The 14,054-nt window shown below is 35.3% G+C and overlaps 1 protein-coding gene across 1 annotated transcript; it reads right to left on the reverse strand.

Moving 5' to 3' along the window:
* Positions 1-1,013: 1,013 nt before the first annotated feature.
* LOC131150990 (homeobox-leucine zipper protein ATHB-8) lies at positions 1,014-9,976 on the reverse strand. Its single transcript, XM_058102125.1, has 18 exons — positions 9,281-9,976; positions 8,921-9,080; positions 8,454-8,560; positions 8,205-8,295; positions 7,857-7,952; positions 7,640-7,753; positions 7,439-7,522; positions 7,170-7,325; positions 6,986-7,060; positions 6,779-6,885; positions 6,494-6,686; positions 5,090-5,275; positions 4,855-4,935; positions 3,962-4,096; positions 3,533-3,858; positions 2,789-2,894; positions 2,206-2,355; positions 1,014-1,435 (listed from the first exon to the last, which is right to left on the reverse strand). The coding sequence occupies exons 1-18, from the start codon at positions 9,493-9,495 to the stop codon at positions 1,289-1,291; spliced, it is 2,529 nt and encodes an 842-aa protein (XP_057958108.1). The 5' UTR covers positions 9,496-9,976; the 3' UTR covers positions 1,014-1,288.
* Between the last annotated feature and the right edge of the window lie 4,078 nt (positions 9,977-14,054).

The following is a 14,054-nucleotide window of genomic DNA, read 5'->3' on the forward strand; positions in this document are numbered from 1 at the left end:
ATATTTTTACAAAGCCACTCAAGCATGATAATTTTGCCGAACTAAAGACAATACTCGACATGACAAAGGTCTACATGTTTATGCTTGTTTTCTTCTCTAAATATAATTATAGAGAAATGTGTTCTCAATAGAGTTATACATTATAGGACATGGATTCCACAAGTTTAAGGGGGGATGTTGAAAGGTGAATTTGTGGTAAACTTGACTCATCAATTCATGAAGAAGACTCTAACTGCTGTATGAATAGTGTAACCGTTATATGAATAGTGTAGCAGCAATATGAATGGTGTAGCCGCTAAATGAATAGTGTAGTCACCTACCATCTTTGTAAGTTTGTAATGAAAATTATGGAGTAAAGAATAAGAAATCTAGAGAGAAAGTGAGAGATTGAAAAGGAAGAAAAACTTCCATTGTTGTTGTTGTTTTATTTTGAATTTTGAATTTTTATTTTATTTTATTTTATTTTTTGATTGATTAAAATCAAGTATTGTTTGTGTGCAATATATCTCTCAAATGATCACATCCATGACCTCAACCATTCCACTCCATCCAACAGTAATGTCAATCAAACTCAATCCCAAAGTAGCTACAAAGGCCAGAAAACAGTGCAGTACTGCTTGCATTTCTTAAACGAGGACTAAATCAGCAATTGCTTTGGATTCCATACTTTAATTGATTGTGAGCCAAAGACAGACACTAAAGTAAAAGAATGAAAGCATAAAACTGTTTCAAGATCGAAAAGAAGTGCAAATTACCAGCACCGAATTAGAGTACTTCAGAATATATTGAGCCAGATATCGGGATAGAGACCAAGCTCAAATAGCTAGGGCAAAAAAGTTAATGAGCAGAATAAAGGAAGCTGCTGGTAGCCTGTTATGTTTTCTTGAACCAAACGTTGTTCCTCATGGAAGCAACCTCTGCGGTATATGTTTTGATATGTACAACAGCTGGTAGTATGACCACCAAATAAGAAAAGCGGAAACAAATAATATAGAAAAAGAGGGGGGAAAAAAAGCAGCCAGAACAGAAGCAACTCATAAATAAACTGTAAATAAAAATACAGAATGGCCTAACAAAAAATTGGGCCCTACTTGTCTTTGATGGAGCTTGCTCATAGCAGCATGATGCATACCAGGATAGTTTTTTCCATACCGCAAGGCAAAAATTATATATATATATATATATATATATAAAAAGAGATTTTACTCATCTAGTTTTTCTTTTCTTTCTTTTTTTTTTTTCCCCTTTTTTTAACTCTATGGATTCTATACGTGTAGTGTTCACAGGATCAAACAAAAGACCAGTTGATAAACATGAAGCATATGCAGTGAGGATTGTCTTCTTCATTCAACACCTTCCACGCCACTGCTCTCTCATAGGAAACTGGCCTCCCCATGCTTGATAAGCAGATACCACCTTGTAGGCATGCAAAACCCTGCCAATAGTTAAACCAACAGATCAGTCAAGCATACCAAGGAAAAAAATAAAACAGAGAAAAAAGAGAAGTGCCCGTAAAAATAAGCGTGCTTCAGGTTGACACTGAAAAGAGCAATTATGCACCGTGCTGCCATCATACTACTGGGGAATAGAATTGGTTTGGAATCCACAAGCTTGCAACGTGCTAAAAATCAGAAGAAATGCGTTGATCCAGGATAACACTGACAGCTGTCTCCCTAGTTAACGGAATTCCTAAAATGTAACTATGAATGCTCGCTCAAAATAGTGCTGTTGGTTGATTTGACCAGGTGACTTTGATCTACAAGGTCCCTTCATTGGCAGCAGGGCTGTGAAGCCAACTTGATGGCCCGTCATGCAAGGTTAGTCAAATTTTAAAATAGTGATGCCATCCTATCCAACTGAGTCTTCCAATGAGAGGCACGACAAGACAGCCGTACATTTTCAATCGATTGAAAGCAAAAAGCCACAATTGTTACATTGTTCTTAAAAGAGCCACAAAGCACATCATCTGGACTGAGAAATTTGGAAAGAACATTTCCAGCAAAGATGTTTTCCGATGTCAGGTTTACATATTCTTTTCTGGTCATGTTCGCAATCTCAATAGCACATTTCCCCTCCCATTCAAAACATTCCACCTTCAAAATTAGTGACTATCCATGCAGATATATGTGTTTATGTTTAGGCAGTGCGTGTCTAGTTTGTGGGCGAATGTGAGCTTTCATGCTTTTGGATGCAGAAGTACTAAACCTGTTGTAAGATCTGTGGGAACTCAGAGCAGAGTGTCTTTTTTCCGTTGTCATCAAAAATCTTTTCAAGAGCAATGTCTTGAAGTGCAACCAAGGTCGTTTCCAGCATGTCAAGTCCTGCTTGATTTGCAAATGTAAAAACTGGCAATGCCTGCATAAGTCATGAAGCAGTTCATTATGAGTTGAATATAATAGAATATAACACTACAATTGGAATCACACGAGGGCTACTGCAAATAGTGTCCAAGGACAAAAACTAAACTTATCATTCGTGAATACCCTCCCTTTACTGTTTTATTTTGTAAGTTAGTGTACTGCAAATTAATATGTATGAAACTATTGTCACTATAAAGAACAATGCAACTTTTCAATGTTTCCATTGTCGGAGTTCGTTTCTGTTTTAACAGTGGGGAATAAAAGTATATCCCTTATTCAAACAGACAGACATGCCCTTAACTTAGCTCTTAAAATCTAAAAATACTCCACCATTTGTCAGCAAACATAAGAAAGTCGTCAAAGGCAGAGAATTTCGCTTTCTTTTTTTTCTTTTTTTCCTCAATAGAAATGAAGCATTCAACAAATACCTTCAAAGAACAGCACATAACTGCATCTGAGTGATGCCAAAGTGTTTTGAGGATGGAGTCACTTCCTTCACCGCTGGGTTTTACTAACTCCATCCCTAAGTAGCACCTGCAGAAAGAAGCCAAATTAATGATATATATGATGACTGAAAGAAATTCTGGGAGTAAGTTTCCTTCTTCTTATCCCTCAGGTTTTCAACCAAAGCTTAGCAAGTTGTGCAGGGTGCTGCTCACAAATCAAACTAATGGCTTCCATATATAACGGTAGAAAAATATTGAGTTTCTTAAGACGAGAAAAATCATATCACACGATTTGAAGTTTCCAATGTTGAGAAATTTTAATGAATTTGATTCCAAAGTGGAAGGTGCCGGTTACTGCATGCCGGTCCAGAGGTCAAGGTATTAGAAATGAACCATTGTTCATATAGAAATTATATTCAAATTCTTCCCGACAGGTTTTTAACTTTCTTATTCAACCGGGTTAAATTCCCAGAGATAAACCATGAAATGGTTTGCAAAATACTGAACATCATCTTCTTCGTTGTGATTGAGGCCAGCATACATATTGTACAAGTTTATGCTTGTTTTCTTCTCTAAATATAATTATACAGAAATGTGTTCTCAGTAGAGTTATACATTATAGTACATGGATTCCACAATCCAGAATAAAATATTATAGTTACCAGGGATGTAAAACTCTATATTTTAGGGCACTAATATGCATCATAGAAGATTTAAGTGACAAACCTGTAGCTTTGACAGATCCACCGTGCGAGTGTATGTGCTTCCGGAGTGCCTGGTGGTGGCCGAAAACTGGGTTGTGAGCCGAAAGGAGAAGGAGAAAGTGCCAATGCCACCCTCTGCACAGATGAAATGATGCTGCGGACATACTGCCGTGCCATTGATGCTACATTTTCTTGAAGGTGAATCTCAAATGCAAATTGAAATGCGATAGTCATCACAGATTTTACGCTCCCACGGTGCGCAGCATGATCACCAGATGCTTTGTTAACAGCTGAACCAACCTCAAGAGCAGATGCAAGGTCAAGCGTACGATTTGGACTCGAGCCATCCTGGATCAGTGTAGCTTGGAAATTAAAGAAATGGCTAACAAAGAGACACAAATTCAATAGAATATCCAAGTGTTAGATCGCATCATGCAAAATAAACCCTCACCGCCTTAGAATCAAGAGGAATGATGCGAAAACCGGAAGGTAGCAGAGGCGCTTCATCCGAGAAAGAGGCATCAATTGGGGCAAATATAAGTTCTGCGCATGCCCCAATAGCATTCTCGTCCACTCCATTACAAAGCTGGAGAATCAATACCGAGCAGGAATTTTAAGCATAAGTTTTGAATATAGTTTTATTTGTTTCAGTCACCTAACTAAAATTTCAAAATTATATATAGATGACATTGGAAACAATATGCATGGTATTATGTGAGCATATAACAGATGTCTAAAATAATGAGGCCTTAACTTAATAAATAAAAAGAGTTAAAAGATGTTAGCATCAATTAGATCGAAAATTCAACTATTTACTTTTCAAATATTTTATTCTGAGCAAATGATAAGGCCTTAACTTCATAACTAAAAAGAGTTGAAGCATCTTAGCATCATTTAGACCGATATTCAACTATTTACTTTTCAAGTCTTCTATACCTAACAAAAAATAACACACAAGATTTAACCTGAGATTATGCAAGTGCAAACAAAAAGGGAATATTCGAAAATGAAAACATAGGCTGGATCTTATCCCAGGACTATTTCCTGATGGTGAATCACTTTAATTTAGGTTCTAAAATACAGCACCATCAGTGGGATTGTCATGTAATCTTTTGGGTTTATTCTGGGTGAGGCAGTGACTGACACGAACAAGAGGCTATTACCAGAAGGGGGATCCTTAATAAGAAGCATGGGAACTCAAAATATTTTGTTAAACTGAATTACTTTAGAATGGGGGCATTCAAACTTATGTCTACGGAATGAGATGCCTATCACATATTAAGTGCAGGAAAGTCACAAACAGAGTGAATGTATGAACTTAAAATAGAGAAAAATGATACTGACCTGCAAGAGGAAGATGTCTGCGGGCATAAACATGTCTTCCTGATAATGGCCAATGTTTTCCAGCTTAACAACTTCCATGAACTGTTTTAATTATCGAACTCTCATTAAAAACAAAGCAGAGAATTATTTGAACAGCACATAGGAAAAGTAAATTTCCATAATATAATGTAAAGCCAAAAGTAGGGAAAGAACTGATGTTGCTGAAAACTGTAAATTTTGTGATAACTTAATTTACCTCTTCATGTTCAATTGTCTGAGCAAGTGGAAGAATAACTTGACCCCCAAAACCCCCAGTTCGAGGTCCTGGCAAGGCACAGGGACCAGCTTTAACAGCAGCAGCTGAGTAAGCATCAATGCTGCTATCTGCCCATTCTAACCGGTGCTCCCGCAAGAATCTCAGAAGTATTGCAGGCGGCACGTTCTGCAAGAACAAAAAGGCTTACACCGACGATTCAACCCAAAAAAGAGAGGCTTTAAGCGTCCATTGGTATATGTTTGTTTTCTTCTTTTATTTAGTTTGATACACGAGACATTATATTAGTTATTATGCAAACCTCAAGTGTCTTTTGTTTTTATGGTATTCAACTGCCATAAGTGATGGTTATTAATAAATTTAGGATGAGACCGCTATATGGGTGACTTCTGGCTCTTTCAAAAGAAAAAAAAAAGTCCGTTTACATCAAGGATTTTATGTGTTTTTTTTTTTGAGAAAAAGAAAAAATATATATATAATTTTTTAAATTTTGTTCTAATATAGTTAAAAGTCAAGGAAGTCCAAATGTAATTTCCATTTGTGTAAAATTAAATTTGCTCATATATTTCATTTGCTCACTTTCTTTTGATAACAAAATATGAAAATATGGATTATTTGTTCTTCTCCTTTTTTTTCTTTTTTGATGGCTTTCAAATTTCAAAGAGCCTAACCCTAGGTTTGGGAATATGCAATTTGAACCATAAATGTGGATTTGGACCAAACATAATCTAAAATTACATTAATTTTTTAAAATTCGCATAAATTTAAATTTAAAACTCAAAATTGATATGCTCAATATCCTCAGAAAATGTGTGTTAGGTTCCATGACACTTATGTTCGATCAATCTTCATACCCATGTTTGATTTATTCTGAAATTGTTAAAATATACAATTCCCACAAAATATCTTTATTTTTTTTATAATATAAATTCCCATGAAAATGAAATTGTATTCTAATGAATAAGAATTCTCAGCATGTGATTCCCTATACCGCATTTCAAAGCATGACTTTAGCATGCATCTTAAAATTTATTTTAAAACAGAAAAAAAAAAAAAAAGGGTTTAAAGCAATTTTTCTTGGCAATTTTGATACCTTTGTTGGCCCAAAAGTTTGCCTAGTTATAGAGTTATAAAAACCAATATGTTATTTGCATGCGTCATGCTCAAAACTAGCATACCAGCGGCACCGTAAGAGCCGTGTTGGACTTTCTGATTGTCCGCTTTGCGGATCCTTGTGTGGGAGTTAATTCTCCCTTTCCTTGCCCAGTGATTTTGTACATTTCTATTTCGTCTATAATTATAATATTCAGATTTTTTTTTAAAAAAAAATGTTGCATTCTCTTAATGGATGTTTGCAGTTTTAATTTCTTATTGCAATATGCATACCTGTAAAAGCATGGAAGCTTTGGCACACAACACTGCGCTGCTCATTGATGGAAACCCATTGGGATAAGAGAAATTGACTCCCATGACTTTTGCAGGAGATGAATTCACGAGAAGGGTAACATCGTCAATGCCATCAGTCTCCATCATGGACCAACCCTCATCCGTAAACCCATTTACGGCTTCATTGAATCCCCTGCATTCACACACAAATACAATAAAACGTGTTACCATCTTAAACACCAAAACATAGACAGCAAGAAAGCTATACAAATTTAGCTTCATTACTTGCTTAATCTCTGGCCAAGGGCACGGAGGGCTGCCGGTCTTCTTCCCCAGCTGGTAGCAGTTGGCTGAGAGACCTCCTGAGAAATCTGCCTTAAATGCCGCAAAGCCTGAATCAAAAACACCAACACGTCATGATGGAGTAAAATTAATTCCATATATCTTTTCATACAAAGAGAGATCACATGCACTAACAGTCTTAACACTTACCGCCATTGTTGTCTTCTGAGAAAGCAATGTGGATGACTCGTAAAGTGGGCGCAACACTTCCGGTACACTCCATGGCTGTACATAGTCGATCCATTTTAGTAAACATGCAGTAAAAATTGTCATGCTAGGGTTTCACTACACGGAGCAAAATAATCAAGACTCGTGTATATATTTATATATATACCTCTAAATCCATGTGGTCGACTATATGAATAATGGATCCACCCCCTTCACAGGGTCTTATCAGATACCCACTTGGCAGCATATCAGCTCTCACAAAGTGCTGCACCGGCGGCATACTCGGCCCGTTCTGTGTGTTGTTCAGTGATCTTTCACATACCTAAAATTTAAACCACACGACATAAATTAACATATACAGTTTTAAGGTCTCTGAAAAATTCAATGATGCTTTAATTAATTTGCATTGCATGAGAGAGTTGAGAAGTCGCATACTACAAGGCTACCGTCCTCCAAAACAGAAGTGTACCGCAGCAACCAGAAGTCACGAGCAGGGGCTAATGTTGTGGGCGCATAGAGCTGATCATTGATCAAGTATTTGTCAAGCTTAATTTCCAAGAAATTGTGATTAAATTAAATGTTTCCACAAAACATGCATTGATAAGAGTTAAGGAGCAGCTAGCTACTGCTGCCTACCTGCATGTAAAGCAATTCAATGGTTCCACCATTTCCGGTGGACAGCACGTTTAGGACGTCCACTGTTCGACAATCACGGTACCATGATGGCCGATCTTTGAGGATTTCTGCGGCCTGATGAATGCAAATTCATCTGTTATTACTTCCCGATCGGCGACCGAAAGAAAAAAAGGAAGGAACACTATAAGGAATAGGAAGAGGTAGGGAAGGACTTTACTCTTGTAGGTTCAAGACCCACAAGGCCGCAAGCACGTGCTGCCACTCCAGGGCAACCATGAGAAATAGCAACGATTCCAATGGAATCCGGACCAGGCTGCACAGATCAAACAACGAACAGCAAGAAAAACAAAATACTCAATTATTGATCCAAAAAATCGACAGAATGATTTAAAAAATAAAATAAAAACCAGAAATCAAAGTTGAGTCTTTCCAGGGAAGTAGAAAAACTAAGAAAGGGAAGAGTAGATGAGATGTCCAAGAATACACATAAAGTTGTTCGGAAGAATAGAATAAGATCTCCTAAAATACTGAACATTAATAAGATGAAATGAAAGAGAGAGGTCACCTTCATCCCAGGCATTTGGACCCACTCCACAGCAGTTCCAGTGGCCTTTGAGAGAAACTCTGTTAGAGTTTCCTCTGCAATGGACAGGAGCCTAGAGAACATACAAAGCACAAACTCAGAAGCCATATATGTATATATACGTAAATATATAAATACATGGAACAAAGAACAAGGTTCTTAATAATTTATTGGAAACTATGTGGTAAAACCTAGAAACGGATCAAAATATGAACCAAATTTTCCACTAACCCTGCAGGGCTGGCATCCCTTGGCGGATGCTGAGGCGTTGTCAAGTGGTTTTGGCCGCTCGTCACCACTGATTCACAACTTGTGTCTGTAGTGGCAAGGGTCGCCTGCTGCACAGCGCAAAATAGAATTCTCAAAACCCAAAAGTATTCTGTTTGTTTCCAGATAACAAAAAGGTAGGATAATGAAGGAAATAAAACGCAGGATTAATCCTTTGTTTCCGCTTGTAAGTTAATTCAGACCTAAGTATAGAAAATTAAATCTCTCATTAACCGAGCTGTTATGACAACAGGACTGAGTTAATTAGTTGAACTGATCTGCTTTAGGAACAATTAAATCCAACATGAAACAAAAAATTCAAAAGTTCGAATCTTTATTTTTTTTTTTTTTCATTTTTCTCCCTGGCTTCTTCCATTTTCCAGACAACCAAACGAAGATGACAGACAAATGGGAAGCGCCTAGTTCCTTACATTCTGAGTTTGTTGGCGAAAGAAACTGTTCTCATAAACCAGCTGAGACACCTGCTTCTGCAACCTATCATTCTCCTCCATCAAAAGTTTATTCATGGCTGTAAGCTTCCGGTTCACCGCCTGCAGGCGCGACGCCTCTTTCCTTTGCTTCTCCCTACATCTGTATAAACAAAGCAATCACAAAAACCTCTAATCAGAAAATAAAAGAATTAAAATTAACCAGCCAGAATTCCGAAATCATGAACAATTACCACATATTCTCTTGCAAAAACTTTCATTCAAACCAAATCACTCACAATATATTGCCCTGATACATACATGAAATCAAACACACATGTATATGGATATGTATATATATACCTTCGGTTCTGAAACCAAACTTTGATCTGCTTGGGTTCGATATTGGAAAGAATAGGACACTCCCTGATGAGCTGCTGGCGGCGAAGGCTGCTGGGCTTGGGGCACTCATGGTAGAGCCTTTCAAGTGCATCGACCTGCTCGGGGGTATACCGCACATACTTTCCGTTGTCCAGTCCCATCTTCCCATCCTTGCAGGCCGAACTCACAGCCATCATGGCTTCACCTCGATCGATCTCTAAAACAGTACTACTGCTCCTTGCTATGTGTATGTTTAACGAAACGACCTTCCGATGAATTGGGTCGTACAGTGCATGACCTTGTAATTTATGATCAATCTTAATCTTCCAAACTCCTAGCTAGGTAGCCGTTGAATAGAAACAGTACAATCAACATCCAACAGACAAAGAAGCTGGAAAAACGTTTACATCAATTCATCCACGAAAATGACCAGCACAACCCCATTTTAATTTCAAACTCTCCGTGTGTCTCAACACAAATTTTCCTTCTCTCTCTCTCTCACTCATCTGAAAGTTTCAGCCCTGGTGAAGTGAGAGGGGATGTAACTACTGTAAGTGGGAGTTTGGGTTCATAACTTCATGCTGTGAAATGAAAGGGAGATGATATATAATAAAAGAGAGGGGGGGGGGGGTGTGAGGGGAAGAGCTAGAGGTAAAGAAATAGAAAAGTGAAACCCCAAATCCCAGACAGAATGGAACATTTTATTGGTTTCACATAATAATTTGCTGTTGCTAGTGCTGCTGCCAGCTGCTTTTCTTGCACTGGTTGTTGCACTTTGGACAGTTCAGACCCTGACTTTCTATTCTGTCTGCGGCTAATATGGAAATGCAAATGCAGTGCCCATTCTCGTCCTAAGCGCGTGAACCAAATGTCATCCACTATTTCCTATCCTTTTCTTCTTCTAATTTTTTGGGTAAAATAAAAAACATAACAAGCTATTTCATTGATGTCATTAAAAAAATAAAATATTACTTTATTATTCAACTATTATATGTATGAATAAGACAAAAAATTTAATATACCACATGATTTTTTATTTTTTCTTTGATTAGCAGTAGCTATAATTAATAATATATTTTTTTAATTTATCATCGATCTCGTTATTTCAGATGTGAACATTCTATTAGTGAGCGAGTTTTTCTCACAAACTAAATAAATTTATTTATTTATTATTCAAAATAATATTAAAATATGTCATAAAAATGAGTGACTTACTAATGATAATTAATAAACTAATTTAAAGGGCAAATTAGTACATAAGATCAAAGCACAATAAGAATAATTGGGCATAAATATTAAATTTGTCCCGTAGTGAGTGAACGATGCTTCCATGCTATATGTATTCATAATGATGTCGAGTTAATTAAATGTATAAATTAATTTTAGAGAACAACATCAATTTTGACTCTACTTAACTTCCTTAATGACATCATTTCAATTATAATTTACAACATGATAGGGACAAAATAGCATTAATTCTACCTTTTTTGCTTAGATTTTGGTGACATTCAATGCCGCATAGTTTTTCTTATGAGTTAATAACGATTAGAAGAGCATATCAGAAATATTTGGATCCAGTACGTTAAATTTTTGTTGATATGAAATAATAAATTTAATATTTTTATACATATATTTATTAGCTTGCTAGAAATCACTTATATTCTAATTTTTCAGATTTAAATATACGCATTTAACTAGAAATCTATCATGTTATCTAACATTCTTGAATGCCAAAGTAATTATCAAATGGTATTTTATTTTTAGTTCACGCACATATCTCACATTTTTAATCTATTATTTTTCACAGATAATAAAAAATTATAAAGATTTGTTTAAATAAAATTTAAAAAAAAAAAACTTACTGAAATAGTTATATGCCTATGACTCTTAAATATTGTAATTATAAAAAAAAAACTTATAAATTTAAAATATATTTAGAAAGATAATTGAAGAGAAAAAAAAAAAGGTAAATAAAAATGGACCAGACAATTAATAGTGTGCAACTGTGAGTACCCATGTCATCATAATGTGTTCAAAGCTTGGTCATCACTCAAAAACAAAAGTGAATTTGAGAGTGCAAAACAAGCTCCAAATTAGCATGTAATCTATACAGCGACTCATCATTTCACCACCACTGCACCAAAAATTTTCTGCACTTTCTAAATTTCATCTTACAGAAAAAAAAAAAAAAAAAAAGTATATTTTAAAAAGACTTTGAGTATGTAGAAAGAAAAAATATTTAGAACTAATGCAGAGAGAGAGAGAGAGAGAGTTGAAATTTGAAAAGAGAAACATGTCATGCCTTGAAAAAAAGAGAGGAGCTATGGGAAGCATTTGTGGGTCAATGGAAAAAACAGAATTATGAAGCTTTCAGCATGCGCCTTTGGTTTCTCTCTCTCTCCAAATTTTATGAACTTTTTTTTACAAATGAAATTTTAGGCGTGAACAAGTCGTCATTTTAAACCTACATTTGAAATTAATTTTCCAAAATATGCATTGTGTCTATATATATAAATAATGTTGTATAGGGCATATGTAAGACCGAGCATGGTTATAGGTTATATTATTGGACAACTAAAAGATAACACGATCAAGAAAGTAAAATTGATCGAAATGTAAATGTAAGGCAGATGAGTAATATAATATTTAATGATAAATTAAAAAAATGAGCATGTTTACAGTAACTATAGAAAATAAGAAAGAGAGAGGTGGCTTATATGCTTCGGGCATTTAAAATATAAATGAAGTAGTGCACTAGTCAAAAAAAAAAAAAGTTAGTTAGTCAGAAAAGGATAAACTTAAAATAACATGAAATGATGTTGTAAGTAAAGATTTAATAGTTCTTAAATTAGTAAAAAAAAAAAAAATGCTTTTGATTGCATAAATTGATAAAATAAAATAAAAAGATTTATATAACCAACCCCACGCAATGGGACTTAAAACTTTTTTGTTGTTATTATATATATATATATATATATATATATATATTAGTTGTTTTTAATTAATATTCCAATTGCACGTATTTATGAATTTAAGAAAACCTTTCCAATTCAGTTTCTCAAAACTATTGTAGTTGGTATCATCGGGCACTCATCTATAATCTTTGATTGTTCCTACTTCTTGCGGGAAATGGATCGCACGAGGTTAATGAAAACACGTGACCATGGAAAAAAAATTTAGGGGTAAAAACTAACATAATAATAAAAAAAAAAATCCCTAGAAATTAAATCACACCAAAACCACACAAGTTTATTCCAAATGCAACCTCAGGATTGTTCATATGGTAAATTGAATGTTTTTGTAGGTAGATATTAGGACTCTAGTCGTGAAGGTTTTAGCTCTTTAATTGACTTAGTTAAGTTAAGAGGAATAGAGGAGTCGAATGATACAATAGATTTTTATTTTTTATTTTTTGTATTAGAGATTTCACTTGACTTGAATTATATAATAAAAGGTAGTCAAACTCTTATCATATGCCACTTCCCACTCTTAAGATTCAAACTCGAAACCCCAACATGGAAGTTTCAATGTCTCTAATCATGAGGATGTCTCCAAAGAGACCTCTTATATTAGTGGATTATCAAGATGCAATCTAATAATAAGGTTGAACAAGAGACTATAAGAGGTATTGGGTTCGATTCGATCCTATGTAAATGCTCATGGATTATCCTATGCTAGTTGCAACAAGCACGATGAGCTTATTATGAATAAAAGAATTAAAACTATGTAATGTGTGAGAAGGCTAAAATCGGGGCAAGGGAGGTTGAAACTAAATTTGAACGGGAGCAGTTTGGGGAACCCAGGGCCAGCGGGTGGTGGTGGCATCCTTAGAGACCATACAGGTTCTTTTGTGTTTGGTTTTTCAAAATATTTTGGTTCTTATTCAAATAATGAAGCTGAATTGAGAGCTGTGTTGAAGGGAATAAAGATTTGCAAATATTTGGGTCATACTAGTATTGATATTGAATGTGATTCAGAGATTGTTGTAAATTAGATAAGAGCAAGTAGGTGCTCCTTGTGGTATTTATGGGATTTTTTGGGAGCAGTTGATTGGTTTATTGGAGGGAGTAGACTTTTCAATAAAGCATTGGTATGGAGAAGGAAATAAAGTAGCACATATCTTGGCTCGTCACGGTGCTAGGGGGAGGAATAGGTTGTTTACAAATAGTAGTCAACTCCCTAGAGTTATCAATGGGTTGTATAAATTGGAAAAGATGGGAGAGGTATGTTTAGCTGATTTCCTGTTGGTTTTGGTCTATGATTTATGTTGTTTATCTTTTGTTTGTTTTGTTGTGTGATATTTGTTTTGTAGGTCCTTGTTTTATTTGTTTTTATTAGACTTGTAATGCGCAAGAGAGAGAGAGAGAGAGAGAGAGAGAGAGAGAGAGAGAGAGAGAGTAAGGATTCAAAAGGTCCCAACCACCTTAATTACCAATTATAAAATTTTAAAAAAATTATTAAAAAAAAAAACACATACACATACACAACACAAACACAATTACAAGACAAAAGCTTGTGTACTATTAACAATTATTATATGTATATGACACGATGGTCACAATGAGACCTAAAAATAGGGGTCCTATATAGGGCCTACATGTATAGGTCCTCTACTATACTTAGAGTTGTGTCATGCCTAAAATCACACATTACTTTGTGTAAAAATAGCCCTTGTTTCTTATAGAAATGTTTGCTTTAACATTTTTTTTAATTCTCTTGCCCACTGAATTTCAAATTTATACTATTTTAAATATGG

This window comes from Malania oleifera, chromosome 3 (genome assembly GCF_029873635.1).
Source record: "Malania oleifera isolate guangnan ecotype guangnan chromosome 3, ASM2987363v1, whole genome shotgun sequence".
Classification (NCBI taxonomy): Eukaryota; Viridiplantae; Streptophyta; class Magnoliopsida; order Santalales; family Ximeniaceae; genus Malania; species Malania oleifera.

Bases quoted from the DNA above. Each gene is read 5' to 3' on its own strand.
- LOC131150990 (XM_058102125.1), bottom strand. From the start codon at position 9,495: ATGATGGCTGTGAGTTCGGCCTGCAAGGATGGGAAGATGGGACTGGAC. The intron at 7,523-7,639 runs GTAGGCAGCAGT...ATCAATGATCAG, and splicing joins TTGAATTGCTTTACATGCAG to CTCTATGCGCCCACAACATT. The intron at 1,436-2,205 runs GTTTAGTACTTC...AACTATTGGCAG, and splicing joins TCCCACAGATCTTACAACAG to GGTTTTGCATGCCTACAAGG.